At 45.7% G+C, this 23,176-nt stretch overlaps 3 protein-coding genes across 4 annotated transcripts; 2 read left to right on the top strand and 1 right to left on the bottom strand.

Moving 5' to 3' along the window:
* The first annotated feature begins 4,003 nt into the window (after positions 1 to 4,003).
* On the top strand, positions 4,004 to 7,545 carry LOC123167797 (syntaxin-43). Its single transcript, XM_044585660.1, has 8 exons — positions 4,004 to 4,314; positions 4,953 to 5,229; positions 5,334 to 5,423; positions 5,521 to 5,604; positions 5,964 to 6,041; positions 6,141 to 6,206; positions 6,296 to 6,376; positions 6,914 to 7,545. The coding sequence occupies exons 1-8, from the start codon at positions 4,112 to 4,114 to the stop codon at positions 7,019 to 7,021; spliced, it is 987 nt and encodes a 328-aa protein (XP_044441595.1). The 5' UTR covers positions 4,004 to 4,111; the 3' UTR covers positions 7,022 to 7,545.
* A 3,087-nt stretch (positions 7,546 to 10,632) lies between these two features.
* On the top strand, positions 10,633 to 13,922 carry LOC123166486 (growth-regulating factor 5). The gene is made up of 4 exons (XM_044584291.1): positions 10,633 to 11,133; positions 11,574 to 11,916; positions 12,934 to 13,400; positions 13,485 to 13,922. Exons 1-4 carry the CDS (start codon positions 10,845 to 10,847, stop codon positions 13,490 to 13,492), a joined length of 1,107 nt encoding a protein of 368 aa, XP_044440226.1. The 5' UTR covers positions 10,633 to 10,844; the 3' UTR covers positions 13,493 to 13,922.
* A 1,022-nt stretch (positions 13,923 to 14,944) lies between these two features.
* On the bottom strand, positions 14,945 to 21,313 carry LOC123167197 (cyclin-dependent kinase F-4). 2 transcript variants are annotated; one of them, XM_044585029.1, is made up of 17 exons: positions 21,084 to 21,313; positions 19,374 to 19,770; positions 19,146 to 19,283; positions 18,838 to 19,027; positions 18,670 to 18,748; positions 18,330 to 18,398; positions 18,154 to 18,243; positions 17,927 to 18,065; positions 17,200 to 17,302; positions 17,065 to 17,117; positions 16,917 to 16,983; positions 16,506 to 16,614; positions 16,357 to 16,422; positions 16,190 to 16,258; positions 16,036 to 16,102; positions 15,699 to 15,947; positions 14,945 to 15,591 (listed from the first exon to the last, which is right to left on the bottom strand). In XM_044585029.1, the coding sequence occupies exons 4-17, from the start codon at positions 18,843 to 18,845 to the stop codon at positions 15,302 to 15,304; spliced, it is 1,458 nt and encodes a 485-aa protein (XP_044440964.1). In that variant the 5' UTR covers positions 18,846 to 19,027; positions 19,146 to 19,283; positions 19,374 to 19,770; positions 21,084 to 21,313; the 3' UTR covers positions 14,945 to 15,301. The 2 variants fall into 2 exon arrangements, with proteins under 2 accessions (XP_044440964.1, XP_044440963.1); XM_044585028.1 differs by having other exon boundaries at positions 19,146 to 19,280.
* Between the last annotated feature and the right edge of the window lie 1,863 nt (positions 21,314 to 23,176).

The raw sequence follows: 23,176 nt of genomic DNA, 5'->3' as shown, positions 1-23,176 counted from the left end.
ATTTGACTTTCATTAATCCTTGCCAAATATGAATCATTGTTGCCACTAGTTACAACAGACAGTGTTTGAATATTCAAATGTTTTTTATGCGACAAGTCTTGCCAAAGACCTCCAGAATTCTCTAGCTTCTAGAGCCACTTCATTAACATGCTGATAACCCACGAGTATAGGGGATCGCAACAATTTTCGAGGGTATAGTATTCAACCCAAATTTATCGATTCGACACAAGGGGAGCCAAAGAATATTTGCAAGTATTAGCAGCTGAGTTGTCAATTCAACCACACCTGGAGATTGATTAATTATCTGCAGCAAAGTGATCAATAGCAAAGTAGTATGATAGTTTTGATAGTAGTGGCAACAACAATAGTAACAGTAGCAGTGATAGCAATAATTTTGTAGCAAGTGTGACAGTAACGATAGCAGTAGTAACTTAGCAGGAACAATATAAGAGAAACTCGTAGGCATTGGATCAGTGAATTCGTTGGATGATATTCATCATATAATAGTCATAACCTAGGGCGATATGGCACTAGCTCCAGTTCATAAATATAATGTAGGCATGTATTCCGTAAATAGTCATAGCTTATGGAAAGAACTTGCATGACATCTTTTGTCCTACCCTCCCGTGGCTGCGGGGTCCTATTGGAAACTAAGGGATATTGAGGCCTCCTTTTAATAGAGAACCGGAACAAAGCATTAACACATAGTGAATACATGAACTCCTCAAACTACGGTCATCACCGGAAAGTATCCCGACTTCTGTCACTCCAGGATTTGCGGATCATAACACGTAATAGGTGACTATAACTTGCAAGATTGGATCTAGAACATAGATATAATGGTGATAACATAAACGGTTCAGATCTGAAATCATGGCACCCGGGCCCAAAGTGACAAGCATTAAGCATGGAAAAGTCATAGCAACATCAATCTCAGAATATAATGGATACTAGGGATCAAGCCCTAACAAAACTAACTCGATTACATGATGAATCTCATCCAACTCCTCACCGACCAGCGAGCCTACAAAGGAATTACTCACTCCCGGTGGGGAGCATCATGGAACTGGCGATGGAGAAGGGTTGGTGATGACGAAGATCCCCCTCTCCGGAGCCCCAAACGAACTCTAGATCTGGCCTCCCAATGAAGAACATGAGGTGGCGGCGGCTCCGCCTCGCGAAACGTGATAATTCTTTCTCCCTCATTTTTCTGGAAAAATAGGTATTTATGGAGTTGGATTAAGGGTCTGCGGGGCCACCAAGTGGGCACAACCCACCTGGATGCGCTAGGAGGGGGGGCGCACCCTGGTGGGTTGTGCTCACCCAGGGGCCCCCTCCGGTGGTTCTTGGCTCCAGTAATTCTCTTTTATTGTATACAAATCCTCGCAAGTTTCGTTCCAATCCAAGAACTTTTATTTCTGCACAAAAACAACATCATGGTAGTTCTGTTGAAAACATCGTCAGTTCGGGTTAGTTTCATTCAAATCATGCAAATTAGAGTCCAAAACAAGAGGAAAAGTGTTAGGAAAAGAAGATACGATGGAGACGTATCACATGCATTTATTCATCACCTCCAAGTCCAAAATGCCCAGGCCAACACAACTTTTGGGAAAACAAATTGCAAGTGGTATGTTTTCTTATCCCTAGTTTCTTGCCAAACCATCGTGGATTTGCTAGCATTCATATTTTTGATCACCCCTTTAGGAGCCTTTAGAAAGGAGAGCGTGGACAGGGGGATACTACTAAGGCAGGAATTAACCAAGGTCACCCTATCACCAATGGATTGCAGGTTTCCAATCTAGCCAGCCATTCTCTTCTCAATTTTTTCTTCAGTTGGAGCAAAGTCTTTTACCATCAACAGGGAGTCCAAGGTAAACTAAATGTAGACTCCGCTCTTTACAAGAAAAGATCTCCTTTTATTTCTGAATCTTATCTCCAGCACCCCCTAGGAAAAAAATATCACTCTTGTGGAAATTTATTTTTAACCCAGAGAGCTGTTCAAAGATACATAACAAAAATTTCAAATTCTTGGCTTTCTCCACCAAGAAATAGTGGCATCCACATATTGCAAAATAGCCAAACCCTCATTAACCAGATGTGGCATGAGTCCATCTATCGGTACTTGCTCCTGGGCCTTCTTGACCAAAATGGCCACGCGATCTACAATGATGTTGAACAGAAGTGGAGACAGGGGTCCCCTCTCTCACCCCTTTGAGAGTAGGGAATTATGGCCTCATGTGATCATTGACTTTCACTGCCACTCTTCCTCCTCCCACAAGCTTCATCACCCAGTCACATCACACATCTCCAAAGCCTTTAGCCTGGACCATTTGGTATAGAAAGGGCCATTTAACCTTATCATAGGCTTCTCAAAATCTATTTTAAGAAGCAGGTCAGCCCTCTTGTTCACCTGCATATCATGCACAGTCTCATGTAAGAGCACAACACCCTTCATAATAAATCTCTCTTTGGTGGAATCAGTCTGGGTCAGAGAAATATATCTATCAATAATATTCCTCAGCCTGATTGATAGAAGTTTTGTCAGTATTTTATAACTGACATTTAACAAGCATTATATGTCTAAATTTCCTAATCACATCAAAATCCTGAACTTTAGGGATAAGAACAATTATCACATGGAAAGCATCAAACATTTCCTCGAGATCAACCTTAACAACTTCCCAAAACTTGTTGATTTTTTTAGGGATTCAAAACTTTTTGATAAAACTTAGCAGGTAACCCATCAGGGCCTGCTGCTCAGTTATGTTTTTAGGGCAGCTTACATATGTTTCAAACCAAAGATCATATCCTCGAAATCAATAATTGAGGAGTACTCCTTCCAAATATCACTCTCACCTCCTCAGCTTGTGACAAGTGGCGCGCTGCATGTGCGCAACTTGTCGCAACCTGAGAGCTTTTCCTTTTTTCGTAGGTTCGTTTATTCAAAATGTTTTATCTCTTAAACCATGCATCCAAATCTCGAACTGTTTTCATCGTTGGATTCCTCGTGTCGAGATCTTCAAAATTAGAACCCATGTTGATAGTTTTTGACGAACATTTTTTTCACGAAATAAATCGGATGAAAAAATCGAACAGGGTGCATGTTTTCCCCTTTCTGGAAGCCGTTTCCGAGAGGCACGACCGTGTCTCTAGCCAAAGCGAATCCATGCCTCTCGCAGAAGCAAAGCTGTGCCTCTCGCAGAAGCAAAACCGTACCTCTCATAAAAAAAAGAAAACATGTTTTTTTGTATTTTCGAGAGGCACAGTTGTGCCTCTCGCGGAAGCAAACCCGTGCCTCTTGTGGAAGAAAAAAAAGAGAATTTTTCTGTTATCGAGAGGCACGGCCACGTCTCTCGCGGAAGCAAAAAAAAGGAGAAAAACGCTTTTTTTGTTTTCGAGAGGCACAACCGTGCCTCTCGCGAAAACAAAGCCGTGCCTCTCACAGAAGTAACAAAAAAGAGAAAACACATTGTTTACGCAAAAAATTGATTTGTTTTGTCGAAAAGCTAAGAAAAGCTGTGGAAAACCGGAAAGTAAAAAAAATACAAAGCCGTAAACACATACGGAAAATTTTAAGAAGATTCTGAGGAAGCGCCTAGAACATGACACATGGCGGTGGCTGAGAGCGCGCTACTTGGCGCATTCTCAGCCCACCCCATGTGATCGTTGAGGGTGCTGGAGCACTCCTCAATTTGCTTTTTTTTAAGGATTGTCTACACTTTATTGATCAATATGCATGTTTATGGGAATACAAGCTGAGTCATGAGGATGAATAAGTCACAAATATGGAGCCCTCCTCAATTAGTTGCCCTCGTTAATTTCGTCAGGCCGTTTTTTTGAAAAAAGACGGGCCGGTCATTTATACGTCGGCCCAACTGAGCGCAAACTCTTTCCTCACACCTTCCCGGCCCGGCCCGGACAGCCCGGTCAGCAGCAGCAGCTGGCCTCCCCCTCCCCTCACCTTCCTTGGTGGCGAAGTGTCTCCCAACTCCGCACGGTCGGCTCGCACCAACTGCCCCCCACCCGATCCCTCCCCTCCCTCCTCCGCGGTGCCTCGCCGTCCGACGAGATCTCGCCCGCCGCCTCCGAACCCCGCCGCTCCCCGCCGGCCATGGCGACGCGGAACCGGACGCCGCTCTTCCGCAAGTACCGCGACGCGCTGCGCCACGTCCGCGCGCCGGCCGGGGCGCCCTCCGCCTCCTCCTCCTCCTCCTCCCCCGGCGGCGGGCCGGCGGTGGTCGAGATGGCCTCGCTGCTGCGGCCCGACCGCAACTACGCGCCCCTCAGCACCGACGACCCCTCCGCCTCCTCCAGGTCACCCGCCCCCCCTCCCCTCCCCCTCGCATCTCGTCCCGCCTCACCCCTCTAGAGACCAGATCAGTTAAGGTAGTGAGCGTAGCTAGCTAATCGCGACGCGGGGTTGTCAAATTGCGGCACGGGCAGCGGGAGATCGCTGGAAATGCTGGATTGCACACCACCAGACTTGTCAATCAGCTAGTCTCCTCGTCCATGGCACCCTTGTAGTAGTACATTAGCTAGTTATTTCGAGCATGTGCATCGGCTAATTGACCTCCATCAGTTAGTCTGATCTAAGCTACCCTCGTGTGTTAGCTAATTCGAGCCAAGGTGCATGGCCGCGTGCACCGGTACTGGGAAATGGCAATTGGTATCTTGATTGGAGCCCTACGGTAGAAAGCGGCCTGACACAGACAGCAGGGTGGAATAGCATTGTCTTGAAAAGCTTAAGCTCCTGCTAAGGAAGTCCGGGCGGGATCTTTCGGCCTCATTTTCTTAATCGCTTGAGAGGAGAAGTTGAGATCTACTAGGTTCAGTGCTTCCTCGATCTTTAGTAGCTATGCAGTAGAGCTTGTCATATGAAAAGCACTTCCTTGGACTTCTGACTAGTGATCAGATCAATTGTACGGTACTGACACGCGATCACTGTTGTGCAGTAGAGGCGCGGCGACGGTTGGGCTGCCCCCGGCCTGGGTGGATGTCTCCGAAGAGATATCTGCGAACATGCAGCGGGCAAAGACGAAGATGGCTGAGCTGGCTAAGGCGCACGCCAAGGCCTTGATGCCGTCCTTCGGCGATGGCAGAGATGATCAGCGAGCAATTGAGATTCTCACGCATGAGATAACTGACCTGCTGAAGAGGTCAGAAAAGAAGCTGCAGAAGCTGTCCATGAAAGACTCCTCAGAAGATTCGAATGTCAGAAAGAATGTCCAGGTGATGACTCACCCCTGATGTTTTATTTATTAACAGACACAAAAGCGGCAACTGCTATGAATGTTTGTGCTGATGGACCAAATGCCTTTCACTGTTATCTGCAGCGTTCCCTTGCTACAGACCTGCAAACTCTTTCGATGGAGTTCAGGAAAAAGCAGTCAACTTATTTGAAGCAGCTTCGCCAACAGAAAGAGGTTTGCCACTCTGTCTTAAGATGTTTCAGAAATTCAGACGCTTGTGCTACTTATCTCACTCTAATAAAGAATCTTGGTTAATGAAATGCGATTTCAGGGGCAAGATGGTGTTGATTTAGAAATGAATATGAATGGGTCTAAGTCGACGTTTGAACTTGAAGATGATGAATTTGAGGATGTGGTATGCTTTTTCATTGTCTTTACTTACCATAGACTCTCTTTTTCATGAAGTTGTTTGCTTCTGAGCACTGGCAGCTTTATTATAGGCTTATTTATAGCAGCCTACGTCAGCTGTATGAATTTGACATTGTTTTCTGTGTGCTGCTCACTCGCTCTCTGTTGTGTAACTGTAAGTTTTATTGGAACAAACTCAAGGTTTTTACTGGAATGCTTCACTTCAGATCCATAAGTAATAAAGTAAAACTGAAAATTGAGAACACAGAAGGCAAAAACAACAATCACACAATTATGTAAAGTGAAGGCTGCGTTGGTTTTAAATTAAGATATCAATGATGTAATTCTTGGATCTTTTATTTTCAGGGTTTCACTGAGGTTCAGATGTCAAAACTTAAGAAAAGCGAAGCGTTCACTAGAGAAAGGGAGAGAGAAATCGAACAGGTGAGTTTTATTTGTTCAGTATGGATATGATTTATGTAAAGGAAAAATAGGTTACTGATGCCTTGAAATTCACTTTCATTATCTGCTTGTTGTTTGAAGGTTGCCCAATCAGTCAATGAGCTTGCACAGATCATGAAGGATCTTTCAGTTCTTGTGATTGATCAGGTATGAAAATCCTAACTTAATTGGGTCATTGATGGTAAGTTATGATAACTAGTGCAGATTTCAGACTATTCATTTCTTCATTTGAACAGGGAACAATTGTTGATCGGATAGACTACAATGTACAGAATGTTGCGGCCTCAGTCGAAGAGGGCTATAAACAGTTGCAAAAGGTTTCATCCTCACCCCCATTTGCCGCTTCTCTGATAATAGTTATTTCGTTTCATTGGGCTGGAAAAACCATAATGTTGCCACACTCTAAACAACATTTTTTTATCAGTGGGGAGAAGAAGTTAGACCTTTGACCAGTAAATCTAATCAGTCTATAAAAAGGACTGGTACTTTAGTCATTTTAAAATATATGGAAAGTTAGCCACGTGTTTAAAGTTGCATCCCCCAGACCATAAGAATGTGAAGGCATCCAGTAAAAAGTAAAAACGATCAAGTTTTTGGGCCAGAGACTAGATTTTAAACTAATCCCAAAATTTACCTCAAGTACTTGCTTTTACTCTCTCTCTCTCTCTCTCTCTCTGCGCATTCATATTTAACTGCCTGCCGACATAATTTAAAGAAACCCACATCAGTCCCTGGTGTTTTCACCTGCAGCACCTTTATATATCCACGAGCTTCTGCAAAGGAAGAAAAATAGGAGCTAGCGTCAGTCCCTGAAGGTCGCAGTCTAATATGTTGGTCTGATCTCTGTTATGCAGGCTGAGAGGACGCAGAAGAAAGGGGGCATGGTGATGTGTGCCACTGTCCTGGTCATTCTTATCTTCATCCTGATAATCCTCCTGGTTTTGAAGAAGATCCTTTTCTGACTTAGCCCCCTCTTCTTACGGTCGTCGACGAACGCCTTCCAAGTGAACGCCATTCACATATACTCTTATGTGGGTAGCGACTGTGCAGTGCCGTCGCGTTGGAATTCAGGAAAGCCGCTGCCCATTTGCACCATATGCAATACGATTTAGCGATCCCAAAAGATGGTTCATCCGCCTGTGTTAATAGTGGCTGGGCCAGCAGCTCCCTTGAGTCTTACACATTTTTTGCAGCACTGCTGAGTGTAGAGATGTCGTATTCATACGGGTACCAATTTTTTTTTCAAGTGAAGGGTTCTGTTGATACAGTTCACACCTGCCTGCTTGTCGTGGAGCAACCAGGTCTGGTTTTGTATGATCTGTATAAAGTTGTACCATCATCCAGTTATTAGAAATTGAAAAGTAGCTTCACTCTCTGTGCCATCATTATTCTGTCTAGGTATTGAAGCCGCATTTCAGTGTACCAGAAAATAGCTCCCATTCCTGTATCAACTTTATTTTTTCCATCTTATTGCTTTCTAAGGTCTTGTCTGACTAACTGTGTTCCCCTCCAATATGGGAAGGGTTGCGAGTCCTCAGTCGATTCTCCTGTAGGGTGGTTCAGTGGAAATGCAATGTGGATTCTTCCTCCTTCTTTTTCAGGTGTCGGCACGCCGATGCTGTCAGTTCACCACTCAAGCTCCTCCGACGATCTCGGTGCCGATTTGTTGCCGCAATCAGCCTGGAGCCGGAAGGGGGTTTGTCTGCCCGTCTTCCGCCGGAGCTGGGAGGTGGGAGCCAAGAAGCCCAAAGCCATGGATGATGGATCTGAGCGGACCACCATTTACTACTCCCCCAGCCCCTTCCATAAATCAGGTTTGCAGGCTTTGGTGTCTTCTTGTTGCCCTCACCTCACCTCACCTCATTGCTGCTGCCTCAGTTTGACCGGCTGGTCCCAAAACCGCGCAGCATTTGTACCGCTAGTGGTGATGTAGGGTGTGTATCATATCATATGCGCTGCGCCCCACATGTAAAACTCAATCCAGCCTTGTGTGTGTGTGTGTGTGTGTGTCCTTTTGTCCCCATTAATGGCGCTGTGGTCTCCTCAGCCGCTGTTGCAAGCCGGGCAGGGGCCGGGGCCATCAGCTATGTGTGCATGCATGTTTCTCCTGCTAGGCGCCTGTCTAGGCTAGGCTAAATTTTCTTTTCTTTCTCCTGCCTCGCTTGCATGGTACTATGCCGCTGGTAGGGGCATGCCCTACGGCCCATCGAATGTGATAGGAGAGACCAGACCAGGAGGGTGAGCTATGCTTTGTGGTACAACTATTATTTTTCCTAGATGGCCCTTTCCTAAACTTAGTCGGTTCATTGGCCCCTCCAAGAACTTGCTTGGAAATCTGGCCCCTGATATAGACACCAAACCGTCTGGCGTGTCTAATCCACGTGCCGGTGCCAAATCATCTGGCGTCACCATGTGCATTAGAAACGCCAAACGGATGGGCGTCTACACGGGGCCAGATTTCGAAACAAGTTTTTTGGAGGGGGGGACCAGTGAAGCAATTAAGCCTGGGAAAGGGCCATTTAGGAGAAGTAATACCTAGGGTTTGGTTTGCTCCAGCAAGAGTATGCAGGTAGTTCTACCACTCAAACATTCAAATGTGATACTGGTTAGGATGGTCATGGTAGCAGCAGTAATAGCAACCGTACAAGGACTCAGAACCTTGAATGCCTCTGCATCCCCTGTCCCTTGCCCTCTCCAGCTCTCATCTTCATCTTCTCCTCCCCTACCCAGGGGATGGGGTAGATTGACATAGCACAGCAGCAATTTTTTATGCTTCAAGTCTGCATGAGAGATCTTTGTAGCTGCTCTAGGCGTCTACTAGACCTGTGTCCGTGTGTGTGTGGTGGTGACGTAGGCTGGAAGCAAATGCAAGGGCGGGGTAGTACGGGCCAGGTGAGAGGTCAAGGCGAGGGAGGGGTCTGGGTCTGGGTCTCTTGTGCAGATTGGTTGCGCTGTGCAAGTATCCGTTTCTGTATGGTACTGTGCGTGATACAATGATGTAGCCTCTGTACTTGCGTATTGTACACACAGATTATATTTGGCCCTGCTCGACGCTTTCAAGGGCGTGGGACTTGACTGCCTGCCTGGATCATCAATCATCACGTATGTTGTGTTCCGTATGAATGTTTGTTTGGAGATCTGCAATGTTTAGACGAAGATGGACCTATATGATGGTCGTTTGAATCGCTACGCTCGCTCAGATCCCATGGGATTTGACAAGCCTGGATATTCGCGTCTTGTTTGTTTGATCTTTGCGTTTTTCTTGAAATCATGCGAATCAAAGAGGCCTTCTTCATTGTGCGTGCGCTTGAGCTTTTGAGGATGTTCTTGATTGAGTGCGTCTGTTGTTATACCATCCGACTCGTTTGCGACATCGAAATGTTACTTGAAGTGGTTTTCCGCAGACGTTCTTGCTACGTGCTCATGCCTGGTCATAAGGTCATTCATCCCATCATCAAAGCATTTGGTCACCTATGATAAATATCCAACGGTATGTTTTCCTTGTGTGTTTGATAGAAGATAAAAATCGACCCGATTAGATCTCTGGTGTTCTCTATATGTGGCATCGACCATATCTGTGCTGTACAAGCATCCCTTCCTGAGTAGCGCGGTAGTACGTGATAAAATAAGTGGCCTCTGTACTTGTGTATCGTATACACAGATTATTATTATTATTATTGGCCCTGATGGATGCTTTGAAGGCTGCCTGCGGCTGGATCATATCGTGCTCCGTGGATTCAACAAGTTATGACGCTCTAATCATGTTTGTTCTCTGTTCTTAATTAAATGTGCCTGCTACACAAGCTGAATTCTGCCAAAATGATGCTTCAAATGGTTCTCAGGACATCTTGCACACTATATGTTGAACTTACTGTTTGTGATCTTCTTTTATACTAGCATATACTCCCTCCGTCCCAAAATCAGTGTCTCAGCCTTAGCGAGTTCATAAAAGATAAAATCAATCCAAGTAAATCTCAACCGTATTTTTGGCCACCATTAGTATCCAAATAAAAAAAAAGGTGGTCCATTTCGCGTGAACAGATTACGAAGGAGAAACGCAAGGGTTTCGACTCCATCGTCATGCTAATAATCTGTTGCAGCATATGGAAGCAACGGAACGGCGGAGTGTTTGCGAGATCGGGCAATGTGAATGAACATGACCGATTGCCGAGCTCATCTTTCAGGAGCTCAACCTGTAGGGGCCCGATATATAGATAGTAGGAGAGGAGTTAGACCGATTGCCGAAAAATAATATCTCACCGTCAGAAGCACCTCACATGCTCTTACCCCAAAAGGCACACATAATATCTCTTCACAATGACAAGCAAGGGTGACATGTCACCTAACCTTGAGAAAAAAGAAACAAATAGGGTGACATACACATATCAGCCAGAGGAGCAGGGGAGGTGTGGTGGCTGGATTTCATGATGCAGGATGGATGGCAGGGGAAGAAGAAAAAAAGAAGAAAAGAAAAGGTGAAACATACAAAAGTAAAAAATGGCAGTTTTGCCCCTGGGGGGGTGCAGGCAGTACAAGTAAAGACAGACAGGCAGGCGATGAGGGAGTCGGAGCCACCAAATAGATCCCCCCCTACCCTCCCCCCTCTGCTCCGCTCTGCCTTGCTTCCCCTCCCACCGACTCCTCCCTCCTCCATTGATGGCCGCCACCAAGAACCCCCCAACCCCCACCTGACCGCCGCGCGTTCTCGCCCGCCTTGCGCCGAGAGGAGGAGCCGGACCTGTTGTTATTATCTTGTTTCAAGGCGGGGGCTTTAAGCTGCTTGAGATGCTGAGCTCGTCGGCGGCGATGGGGATGGGGCTGGGCGGGTACGGCCAGCAGCAGCAGCAGCAGATGCAGATGCAGATGCAGCGGGGGGCGGAGCCGGTGTTCACGCCGGCGCAGTGGGCCGAGCTGGAGCAGCAGGCGCTGATTTACAAGTACCTCATGGCGGGCGTGCCCGTGCCGCCCGATCTCCTGCTCCCCATCCGCCCCCACCCCGCCGGCGCCGCCGGAACCACCTTCTCCTTCGCCAACCCCGCCGCCTCGCCCTTCTACCACCACCACCACCCCTCCAGTAAGCCCCGCTTTCGCTTTCGCTTTACTTATTCGTCGAGAATCTCGCGGAAATGGATTGGATTGGATTGGATGCTCCCTGTTGGGCATTTAAAAAAGCGCTTCTCTTTCTTGGGAGACGGAAATGGTGGTGCTTTGATGCTTAATATTGGGATCGATTTGATTGAGCCCTGGTACTTTTATTCATGGATAAACATGTCTGTGGCTGCAACTTGCATGGATCTTTGCTTATATATCTATATATTTGGTCAAGCAAGCTAGCTGTTTGATTCTTTGCTCACACCTGTGGCCAAGGGAAAGCATCTCTGTATGGTTGGTGAGATGTTAATGTGGTTTGGTTCTGATCTATACCTCTTGATTAGAATCAATGGATGAATGAATGGTGATGGTTGTGTGGATTGAATGTGCTGATTCATGGGTGGATTGGTGCTGTTGTTGCAGTGAGTTACTACGCCTACTATGGCAAGAAGCTCGACCCGGAGCCGTGGCGGTGCCGACGCACCGACGGCAAGAAGTGGCGGTGCTCCAAGGAGGCGCACCCCGACTCCAAGTACTGCGAGCGCCACATGCACCGTGGCCGCAACCGTTCAAGAAAGCCTGTGGAATCCAAGTCTGCTTCCCCTGCGCACCAGTCGCAGCAGCCCCAGTTGTCCGCCGTCACGTCCGCGGCCCGCGACGCCGAGCCTCTCCCCTCCCTCCCGGCGGGGGCTAAAACCCATGGCCTGTCCCTCGGCGGGGCTGGCTCGTCGCAGATGCACGTCGACGCCTCGTCATACGGCGGCAAGTATGTTTATGCTCCCATTTCGACTCCCATTGTTGACGTTGGATGCTTATTTGAAATAGGCTTGCCAGCATTGTTTAGTTGATCCTGTGTTTGCTGCACTAGACCTGCTCATGATTCAGTGATGCTTATTTTAATTGTGTTACTGCTGGTCATGATATTGATTGCCATGCTTGTTTTTGTTGCACGTTAAGAGCTAAGTCTCATAATTAATAGTGCCATGATCTTCCTTATTTCTTTCTCCGCTGCTACTGCAGTATCAGCATTACCACAGCTGAGACTTTTTGTAGTCACTTTATGGCTTATTCTTGAGGCTGCAATCATATTATCTGTGTGATGCTTGTACTTGTAGCCCGTGCTATATTGTTGTTTTTTCTAGTGTTATTATTGTAAGAGCAACTTTCCCTGGCCTCTTGTACCCTAACTGGTGCTTTTATGATGTAATTAATTATTAAATCTGAAGCAGCCTGCTGCCTGTACCATGTACTATGCTTTTTTGGTACATAATCTCTAAAGTCTAGCTCCTTCCTTTTTGAGTAATTTGCTTTGTGGTCTTTTGCACACCATCTCATAGTTCAACTGAATGTCCACTTTCAAATATAGTTTTTCCCTGTAGGCAAGCTATGTTCTTCTGCCTTTGTATATGCTGTATGGGGAAGCTTTTTTGAATGATTTGCCCTTGTTTCAGAGTTTGCGAGCATTTTGCTTATGCATCTTATATTTTTCAATGGCTCTCCTTTTCAAATTAAATAAAACACTCTGTATACCAGCTTGGTATCAGTACCTTGTCTATGCTACCGACTAGATTCTCTACATTCAAGTGTGGTCCAGCCTATAAACCACTACGGACTTGGAACTGTCTTGTGATCTTATCACCAGCACATGTTTATTTTATCTCATTTCATGCCACAAGGATCCTAATCCTAATGCTAGAGCTGGACCTGTCTAGATTTTTGGTTGGTTCACCTTTTCCTTTTCTTGTAGAAACTAACAGTTTTAATGTATTTCATGATGATGCAGATACTCCCTTGGAGCTAAATCTGATGTGGGTGAACTGAGCTTCTTCTCTGGAGCATCAGGAAACAACAACAGGGGATTCACCATCGATTCCCCAACGGACAGCTCGTGGCACTCAATGGGATCCAGCCTGACCCCATACCAACTGTCGAAACCTAGAGATTCCGGCCTCATGCAGGGCGGCTTCTCGTATTCCCACTTTGAGCCGTCGCAGGAGCTCGGGCAGGTAACCATCGCCTCGCTGTCCCACTCCCAGGAGCAGGACCGCCGCTCTTTCGGGGGCGGTGGTGGAGGTGGGGGTGGAGGGGCAGGGCTCATGGGAAATGTTAAGCAGGAGAACCAGCCGCTGAGGCCCTTCTTCGACGAGTGGCCGGGGAGGCGGGACTCGTGGTCGGAGATGGACGACGAGCGCTCCAACGGCACCTCCTTCTCGACGACCCAGCTCTCGATCTCCATCCCAATGCCTCGATGTGGGTCCTCTATTGAACTTGCTTATCGCCTTTCCTCTTTCAGATCTTTTGAATTTGCTCATCGTGTTTCCTCTGTTGTTGCAGGCGATTGACGGGTGCGAACGGCAGGTGCAGGGCCGCGTGTGCCTGTGCTGTGGCCTCTCCTGGTTCTTTGTCGTTCGTCCATTGTATTCGTGCTATGAACTCGGTTTAAGAGCAAAACCCTTGCGTGTCGATGTTGTTGGCGGAGATAAGAGGAACCTGTAGCTGTTTTCAAGATTCCACGTTGCTTTGTACGCTCACTCAAGAACAAGTTTGTGTGTTGTTGCGGTAGATCATCATCTTGTGGAATGTATCATGTAACTGCCTATTTGTCTGTGTTGAATGACTCTGATGTTGCTTACTTGGACACGGAGATGCGGTCTGTCTTATGTTTCTTGTGAAGCTTGCAGTAACCCTGATTCATCTTTTCTATCTGCATAAAGGTCAATTTGATTCAAAGTAGCTTATCGGGATTTTTTGTGTGTAAGCTATTGTGTCGTATTTGACTGAAACCAGAGCTTGCAGTAACCCTGATTCATTTTCACAGTATTTGATTCATGTTTGACCAAATTCATATTAAAAAACATCAACATCTACAATACCAAATATATATATACTCCCTCCGTCCCAAAATAAGTGTCTCAGCTTGAGACACTTATTTTGAGACGGAGGGATACTATGAACTTACATTTCATGATGAATCTAACAATATTTATTTGACATTATGAATGTTAATAATTTTTTTTTCTATAAGTTTGGTTAAAGTAGAGATACTTTGACTTTGGACAAAACTTATATGAAGACTTAAAAGGACAGGGAGGAGTACTAGATAAGACTCGTCTTTGGTGTAAAGAATTTTGGATGTGCCATGAGGCTGCTTGGTTTGATGCAAATTAGTATTTGGCATGCCAAATCTTACCATGGATTCAAAGCTGGAAAAGAATAGAAATGACCCAGCACGCAGGGTAGTGTGAACAAGGCACACGGGACGACGGTGTTTCTCCTGGTCAAGAAGAAGAAGATGCACGTGATGATGGGGGAGGGGGAGCACGGCGCTGAAGCAACGCAGCAGGCAGCTTTTGGTGCTGAGACCATCTGGGGAATGCCTACGAACCAGCGGCGAAAGGATGGATGGAGGCTCAGGCTCAGTTTCGGCAGCGGCGGACGTCGCCTCGGTCGCAAAAGGCCTACGTACTGTACTAGTTTCACTGCTGCTGCTCTGGGGCTGCTACGTAGTCAAACATTACACACATGATGCCCACGCGGTCGGACCGTAACGCCCACAGAAATCAATCCATCACCCCTCGCGTCGTCGGTACTCGCAACTGAAAAATAATACGTCGCGTCACGGGATCCATGACAGCTCTCGCAGCATCTGTCTAGTACGGAGTAGATAAGAGTAACACCCACAGGAGTAAATAAAATACGGATACGAAGCAGCAACCGCGTAAGAGAAGAAACATCACCAGTCATGCAGATGCAGGAGGACATGCCGAACCATGCGAGCAAGCAAAGCATCCAAATGGATCAACGACCAAAGTAAAATCAACAAGTTTAGCCACGATACATCAGCGGCTACACAGGTCACATGAACAAGCGATCGTCGGTCGGTTCGCACACAAATCACAAAGCATACATCATCATCCACGTTTCTGACAAAGCTCAAATCAACAAGTTCCACGTTTCTTCACTCTCCCCGCCGACGCCAGGGCCGGGGGAGAGTGGCCTTTTATTTTCAAATCACAACACCAACTACGAAAGGGAGACACAAACTTGGTGGCCGGCCACCAGGGAAGGAGGCCGCTGGATTATTGTGGTCGGTGGTGGTGGTGGCGGCGATGATGCCAAGGGGCAGATGGACGGCGTTGGTGGGATGGTCCTCAGCTGACGAGCTTCCTTTGGAGGAGAGCCCTCTCGCCCGGCATCTCATAGGTGCGCCGGAAGGGGTCGTTCCGGGCGTGCCACGTGTCCCTGGGTCCCAGAGGCACGGGCCGCCTCACGGGCTCCGGTTGCTGGGCTCTAGTAGTGCCCTTCAGGTCAGCAAACCTGTCCGAAGGCACGATCGGCGCCCGGTTGGTGGTGGAGGCCATCGACAGCTGGGACAGCTTCTCGGCTATGTCAGGCGCGCCGCCCCGAGGGATCTGCTCCTTGGCAGCAAGGTAGTTGTTCCCTGCACAATGGAATTGATTTGCATTACAGAAGCGGAAAACCGCGACTTTGAACAAAACGGAAGCGCCATTCAAAAACATGATTTAGGAACAAAACAATAATACTCACCTTTGCTCCTCACTGGTGCTGGTGGTAGTCTGGACCAGGGCTGGTTCATAGCGTTCTCCTTCGTCAGCTTATGGTTGCTCTCTGGTTTCACCTGATGATCCAACTCTAGCTTCCTTTGCACGCCAGCTGCTCTTGCTGGGACGTTATTAGTGCTCAAGTACGAGTTATTGACTGCCGGTCTCCCATTGGATAAAGTCCCCACAGGGTATCGCCTAGCATTCTTCTGGTCCATAGCTCCTTTAGCCCCAACTGCAGAATCCATCATTTGAATTGCCTCAACAACGGTATTCTAGTGAAAATGATCCAAGTCATATAAGCGTGAGAATATTTGGCAAACCTGATGGTGGTGTTGTTGCATATCCGGTCGATCTGAAACGAAGTGAAGGGGGGACATAGAAGCATGGCTGTGACATAAACAGTTATGGTCAGGTCATGAAACGAGTCAATGCATCATCTGATGTGGTACGGGAAGACATTGGAAATATTATGACCTGAAAGAAGGGATGCTGCAAAACCTCCACTGCGGTTGGCCGTTTACGTGGGTCCCATGAGCAAAGCCACTGTGGCAAATGCAAAAGTTGAGGCCAATCATTAATCTGAACATGATCACTTCGCCACTGCTTTAAGGACAGACAAAAACTGCTGATGTGATACTTACCGAAATAAGGTTCAGCGCATCTTCACTTGCTGTGGGAACCACTTCTGAAAGATTTATGCTTCCAGACTGTTGAGAATATGAAACAGCATTTAGCCATCAATAGCTCCTAATAATCTCAGAACTGGAGGAGGGGTATCAAAAGATTCTACCTGAGGAAACTGAAAATTGATAGATGCTGCCAGCTGCAGTCCTCCAGCCCAAGTATGCTGATTTGGTGTGCCAAGAATGCTACAGATTTTGTATATCTCGTCTGCTTCACTGTGGGACAAAGAACAAAGTTATAAAAATACCCTCACTTGAGCAATTACTTGGAAGAACATACCACAAAAGAATCACCACATCATTTTTTTCACATTATGGGGTGATTTCTAGACTAAAAAAATGGTTTTACTTGTTAAAATGGTCGACGATGGTTATTTCATATATAATCAACAGCATCTTTGGCTAATATTTAGCTCCCAGCAACTATTAGGACCAAACTTAGATCTTCAATTAAATGGGCACAACAACCAAGAGAACAGGGGAACCAAACGGCATTCAGCAGAATAAAGATCATGTACCTTGAGCCAGGGAAAAGAGGTCGGTGTGAAAAAAGCTCTGCAATAATGGCGCCCATAGCCCACATGTCTACAAAAGCAACAGGGAATCAGCACATTGCAAATTGTAGCAATTTGCTTTTTTGTGAAGGAACAAATATTCTCTACTCACCAACTGCTGAGCTGTAAACAGAAGCTTGAAGTAGAACCTCTGGGGCACGATACCTAATTTGGCAGTAAACATTAGTATCCTTGCTTTAGTGCTCTATATGTATGATTTAAGCTGTTTAAGACTGAAGTAGCCTACCAGCGAGTTGACACATATTCTGTGTATGGTGGTTCAGAAATAATCTCACGAGCAAGCCCAAAATCAGCTACCTTGATGAGCTCCTTTGTAACTAGCAGATTTTCTGAAATAACAGAAGGTCAAAAGAGCAAAAGATGATGGTTCTTGTTTACTAATGCCAATAAATAAGGTCAATCTGAACTCTCCAAACAGAACACAGTAGCATTTAAGGCTAACAAGGATTGTTGACTCCTTTTTTACCGACGCACGTTAGTCATATACAACTAGTCTTTCAAGTGACCCTATTATCTGTCATTACTGCTACCTTTACATATATATCCCACAGTGCACGCGTTCTGTCAAGAGCAAGCGAAGGCATAATCAATAAAAAAATTGATAAAACCACTCAAAATGTTTTTAGCAGTGTTAGCCTTGTCGGTCAATGGCCGACTGGATGGTTATCCATCCACAGCTACTAGACTTGATTTCTTGAGTTGTTCAAACTAAAAATTGCATGAAACCACAGCTTATGACAAGGAGCGTAGGTGAAAAGATGAAAGACAAAAGATGTTCTCAAACTGTTCTTTTTTAACCACACACAACACGAGGGATGGATACTGGTAACGCTCTTTCATATACTTCTTCAAGTATCGGCCTAGGCTCTAACACTAGACCACATGAATAAACATAGTTCCACAATTACAACAAACATTATTAACAATTCCAGAGTCCAGGGAGTATGCCATACCAGGCTTAAGGTCACGATGAAAGTATCCACGTTGATGCATGTGACTAAGAGCTTGAAATATTTGAAAGCACCAGTTCCGGATTTCAGTCTCCGAAAAAGGCTTGCCCTTGCTCTTCATCAGCTGATAGAGATTGCATTCCTAACAAACCCATGTAGAGCACATAAAACATTAGTCAACTTATACTGATTATAAAAACAAAACAAAACAAAATATCAATAGTCTGTACCATGTATTCAAAAACAAAGAACAGCATATCATTCTCTCTTATGACCTCCTTGAGCTTCACAATGTTTGGATGGTTCATCCTTCGGAGGGACTGTTGAAGTTCAAACATACATTTAATCAAATGAAGTGAAGGAAGCCATGATGCAATATGGCTAATGTTATGTAACATCAAAATACCTTAACTTCACGGAGATTGATGCACTCCTCCCAAGAAAAATATTTTTTCTTCATTTTCTTGATTGCGACCTGCGAAGAACAAGCATGTGCATATATGTCAACAAGGTGAAAGAAAATCCAGGTATGGCAGTGGTAACATAAGAATATCGGCTAGTCGTAAAGATATACCAGAGTGTAACAATACAAACTGAAAAGGAAGTGTTTCACATTATTTATTTAGTAAGAAATACAATAAATAGCCCCAAGCATGCTAGCCTCCGGCATAACAACATAAACAAGAGTTGCTACTGAAAAAAGTAATGCATAACATGCAAATATTTGGGCAAGCAGAGTGACATACCACTTCGCCACTTTCTTTATTGATTGCACGCCAAACACTACCAAACGTACCGTCACCCACTTCCGTAATAATGTTATACCTGTATCGCAAATATAAGAAAAGTTAACAAATATGTACAATGTTGGAAGCTCATTATCATCTTACAAAAGAGGGAAAGAGTCAATTCACCTCTCCATTTTATTAGCTAGAATGCAAAGCTGTCCTTATTTTTGAACAGTCCTATAAACACAAACAAGACTCATACGCGTATTGCCGGAATGTCTTTGGAGAGTAGATCACCAAAGTCACTGCAGGCTTTTTTCAAACGTCTGTAAGCAATACCCATACTTTGTGACAAATAAACTTGAACACCTTTGCCCTGAAATTAAACAAAGTGGATTAGACCGTCGGAAGAAATGCTAATGTTCACATTCCTAATTATGCTTCATGGCTGAGTCATGCATTGTCCTGCTTAAATTCGAAACTTTCAAGCATACCTCACGTTACGCCATCAGAAGTGAAGCCCGATGAAGAACAGTGCACACTATACACACCAAAGATCAAGCCGGACAAACTGAAAACTCACAGTGATAGGGGAGAAGAGAGCTGACAGAAGCAAAGAAAACCAGAACCTGCTGAGAGCGATAGATGCATGAGACAGTGACAATAAAAACAGAAGTGCCATGAAAATTATTGTGTTACTGAATTCTCGGATAAGAGCATACCTAGAGCTTGTAACCGACAAGGAGGATCTACGGGTTAGATCCCAAGTGTCCAAAGAAGTTCTGATGGTAACTTTTGCTGGCTGACCAGTGCCACGGCAAAAATTACGAAAATGTTGCCAGAGAAGAGACGCACCATGCTCGAATAGATGTGCACCGCAATCACTAGTCGACCCTAATGTCCAGTAGCATGGGACCAGGCACGGTAGTCGCTAAGCCAGGTGTGTTCTTCAGGTGCAATTGACGAAGGAGATGACAAGGAAGTCTCCGTAAAGACAAAATCTCCAGCCAAGAACTTGCTCAAGCAGCGAGACGTGGGATACAGGGGAACTTGCATAGAGGGTGCGCTCCATATCCTTTCTGAGAATGCTAGAAACCCAGAGGCGAATGGTGTTGAAACCTGCAAGAATACAGAAGTTGTTCGTAAGCAACAGACCTCTAGCTGAAAACGTGTGACATGGTGGTAGCCCAATACATCAGAGCCAAACTTAACACACGACAATGGACTGCTCAATGGCCTGAAAAGTTTGGTCTAATCAAACCTTCCACAATTATCCTGACTCATTTTACTAACAGCATATGCATCGATCAAAACATGATGCGCATATAACAAAGTAACCAAAACACAACCACCACAACCATGTGTTCCCATCATCCATTCCGAGTTCCTACCTCCAAATGACGGGAACTTAACCCAGCCGAATCACCACAGAATTCATCGAAATGCAAGAGTCAGGCGAAACTATGCCTCCGCCACCAGCCACGGTTCATCTAGAACCGCATCAATCAAATATACACCACGCAGAATCAAAACATATACATAGGCCACAGAGCCCGTCGTCCCTCGTTGTGCCCGAATTCGCATAAATCTGCACTACTACTGACAAACAGCGACCGGGACCCAGCCACCGAACGAATTTCCCGCACAATTCACTGAGCAGACAGGCTTCGATCCCCCCCTGCCAAACTCCCCGGGATTCTACCAGCAATACCAGCAGCCGAAACCAACGAATATCGCGTCGATCCGACCAAACCCCCAACCCAAATCTTAGACGACGCTCAAGCCGACAGAGCCACAGCCGCGCAAATCCCACCGACTAAACCAGAATTCCAAACCTCAAACATCACACAACCCCTCCAGCATCGACCCGTGTTTCCAACATCCATCAGCACCTCCAAATTCTCGCAAGTAAAACAGCATGATGCACAGCTGAATCGCTGCAGGATTCATCAAAGTAGATGAGCTGGACGAAACTATGAGTGGGCCACCATGCACGGCTAGACTAGAATCATACATATGCCGACCAGACCAGAACACGTAGCCGAATTCGCCTAAATCTAGGAAACTAGTGGTGAACACCAGCACCACGGAGCGAATCCCCCGCATAATTCACCGGCCAGACACGTCCCGATTCCACCCGCCAAACCCTCCCCCGTTGCACCAACAACGGCGGCGACCCTGGCCGGCGAATCTCGCGCCGATCGGACCAAACCCTCCCCCCGGATCTCAGACCGCGCGCGGCGGCGACCGAGCCGCAGCCGCGCGAATCCCACCGGCCAAACCCGAATTCCACACCTCAACCATACCCCAAACCCCTCCCGCGCCGATCCTACCGGGTCCCGGCGCCTTAATCGGCCGGAATCGCGCGAGGGGACGAGAACAGAGGAGACCACAGCATATCGGAGCGAGTCGCGTAGCGGCACGGCAAGTACCTGGGCGCCTCTCGGCATAACAACGCGCCGCCGCCGCCGAAGGACGCGCCCGCCGCCGTGGGGGGATCCAGCGTGGGGGGAGGGGTCAACACCGCGGCAGCGCGGCGGAGGTCGCTCCTCTCTCCTCTGCCCGGTGGTGGAGGTGGGTTGATTTTTTCCTCTGCCCCTCTCTCTCTCTGTGTCTCTTCCGTCTCGGCGTGTCCCTCTTCCTCTCGTTATTTATCCCGTCGGTGGGTCCGACGTGGCGTGCGCCCTTTTACACCCGGGCCCCTGTGGAAGCAGATTATTACACAACGGGGCTCCCCGCGGTTCCTTTCCGCCCACGACGACGGAGGACGGGTCCGCCTCGGCGACGCCTACGCGTGACGTGGATGAATGGAAGGTCTTCCCTTCCACGTGCCCGCCAGCGATATTTTCTGCTCTGGGGTTTCGAGGAAGGAAAGCTCCGTTGTTTGTTTATTGGGAGTGGCGACGAACGCCCGCCGACTAACGTGACAGTAACTTTCTGAGGTAATATCAGCAGCAGTCATACAACTTGCGCTGGATGTTCAGTTTAGTGCTAAAATTTTAAAACTACGGAATTGCAGTCACATAACTTGTCTCAAGCGTGCACATATGATCATAAAATACGTTTGCGGGTGTATTCGTGTACAGCCCCACCTGTCAGCCACTCAGCCAATGCATTTTTTGCACACAACACCGTTGAATATTTTTTATTCACAGAAATGGTCAACCACTGCGGCGCATTTTTTCAAGAAACCCCTTCGCAGTTTTATTTTGCCAAAAAATACTAGATAACTGTAGTGCGATAATTAACACACCCTATAGTGCGTGCACGTAAAATGTCGATCACGTGACCTGCACTTGCCACAGGACCTACTTTAACCACTCCATCCATTACGTTCGGATGGCTTTACTGGATAACAACTTCATTTTTTTTTGTATGTACAAGGCGAGAAAGTATGTGGAATTCAAACGGGCTGCAGATATTGTGGCCCATTCGGGACACGCTATTTTCTGAAGATATTTGCAAAACGTAAGTAAAAATTTATGTTCAAATAATCGTGTGCTAAAAATATGTTACATACACAGGATGACGTACAAAAATATATTTGTATAACTTCGCATTTTTTGTTGGTAGCTTACCAAGCAGACCACTTGGTATATGTTTGTAAAACTTAAGTCATAAATTTATCTTCAAATATATGTGTTTAAAACTATTATACATACAAACGATCATTAGTGAGTAAGAATATTTAAATGTAAACTTTGTGTTACATAAAAAAAATCATTTAATACATAAAATCAATAATGCTTATTAAGTAAATATGTTTAATGAATCCACAAAAAATATACACTCACGTTTTATATTTATAAATTCTACCCAAAAAATTACTACACACATTTACTAAAAAATTATGAATGTTCGCTCATGTATAATTGTTACTCATGACTTATGTTTCAAACTTATAAAATTTATATATTATACATGATTTAATATTCATATCAACAGATTAAGATTGAAATTATGAATATTTTTATCATACAAACATTTTTTGTAATCATAAATATATGAATATTTTTTAAATAGTTTATAACATTTTTTACAAATAGGTTATTAATTTTTATGTACAATATTTATAACACATGAATATTTAAAGATTTTTTTATTACTGAAATTATAATTTATATACTATCTACAAAATTAACAAACGAACATGTGCAAAATGGTCTGCACTGGCCATAGCCCATTCCAGCTCCAGGAGCCTTTGTCCTATTAAATTCATATTTTACTGGTTATTATCCATTATAAACGTATACAAGTGCATCTTGGAGTGGCTAGGGCTGCTTTTGTGCAAGCCTCTGGTCGTGAGTTTGAGACTTGATGGGTACACTTTTTTATGTTCATTTTCACTATTTTTGGTTGTTACTTTTTGCAGTACAGTGGTTGACTTTCTTGTAAATAAAAAAACATGAAGCTGTTTGTACAAAAATGCGTCGCGGTGGCCGGCTTTCCCGCGAATAAAATAGTAGAATGGTGTTTTATGCAAAAATCCAATGGTTGAGCGCCTCCGGTCAATGACAGGTGGGGT

Source organism: Triticum aestivum, chromosome 7D, assembly GCF_018294505.1.
Source record: "Triticum aestivum cultivar Chinese Spring chromosome 7D, IWGSC CS RefSeq v2.1, whole genome shotgun sequence".
In the NCBI taxonomy this organism is placed as follows: domain Eukaryota; kingdom Viridiplantae; phylum Streptophyta; class Magnoliopsida; order Poales; family Poaceae; genus Triticum; species Triticum aestivum.
This window is presented reverse-complemented; position numbering and strand designations above follow the sequence as displayed.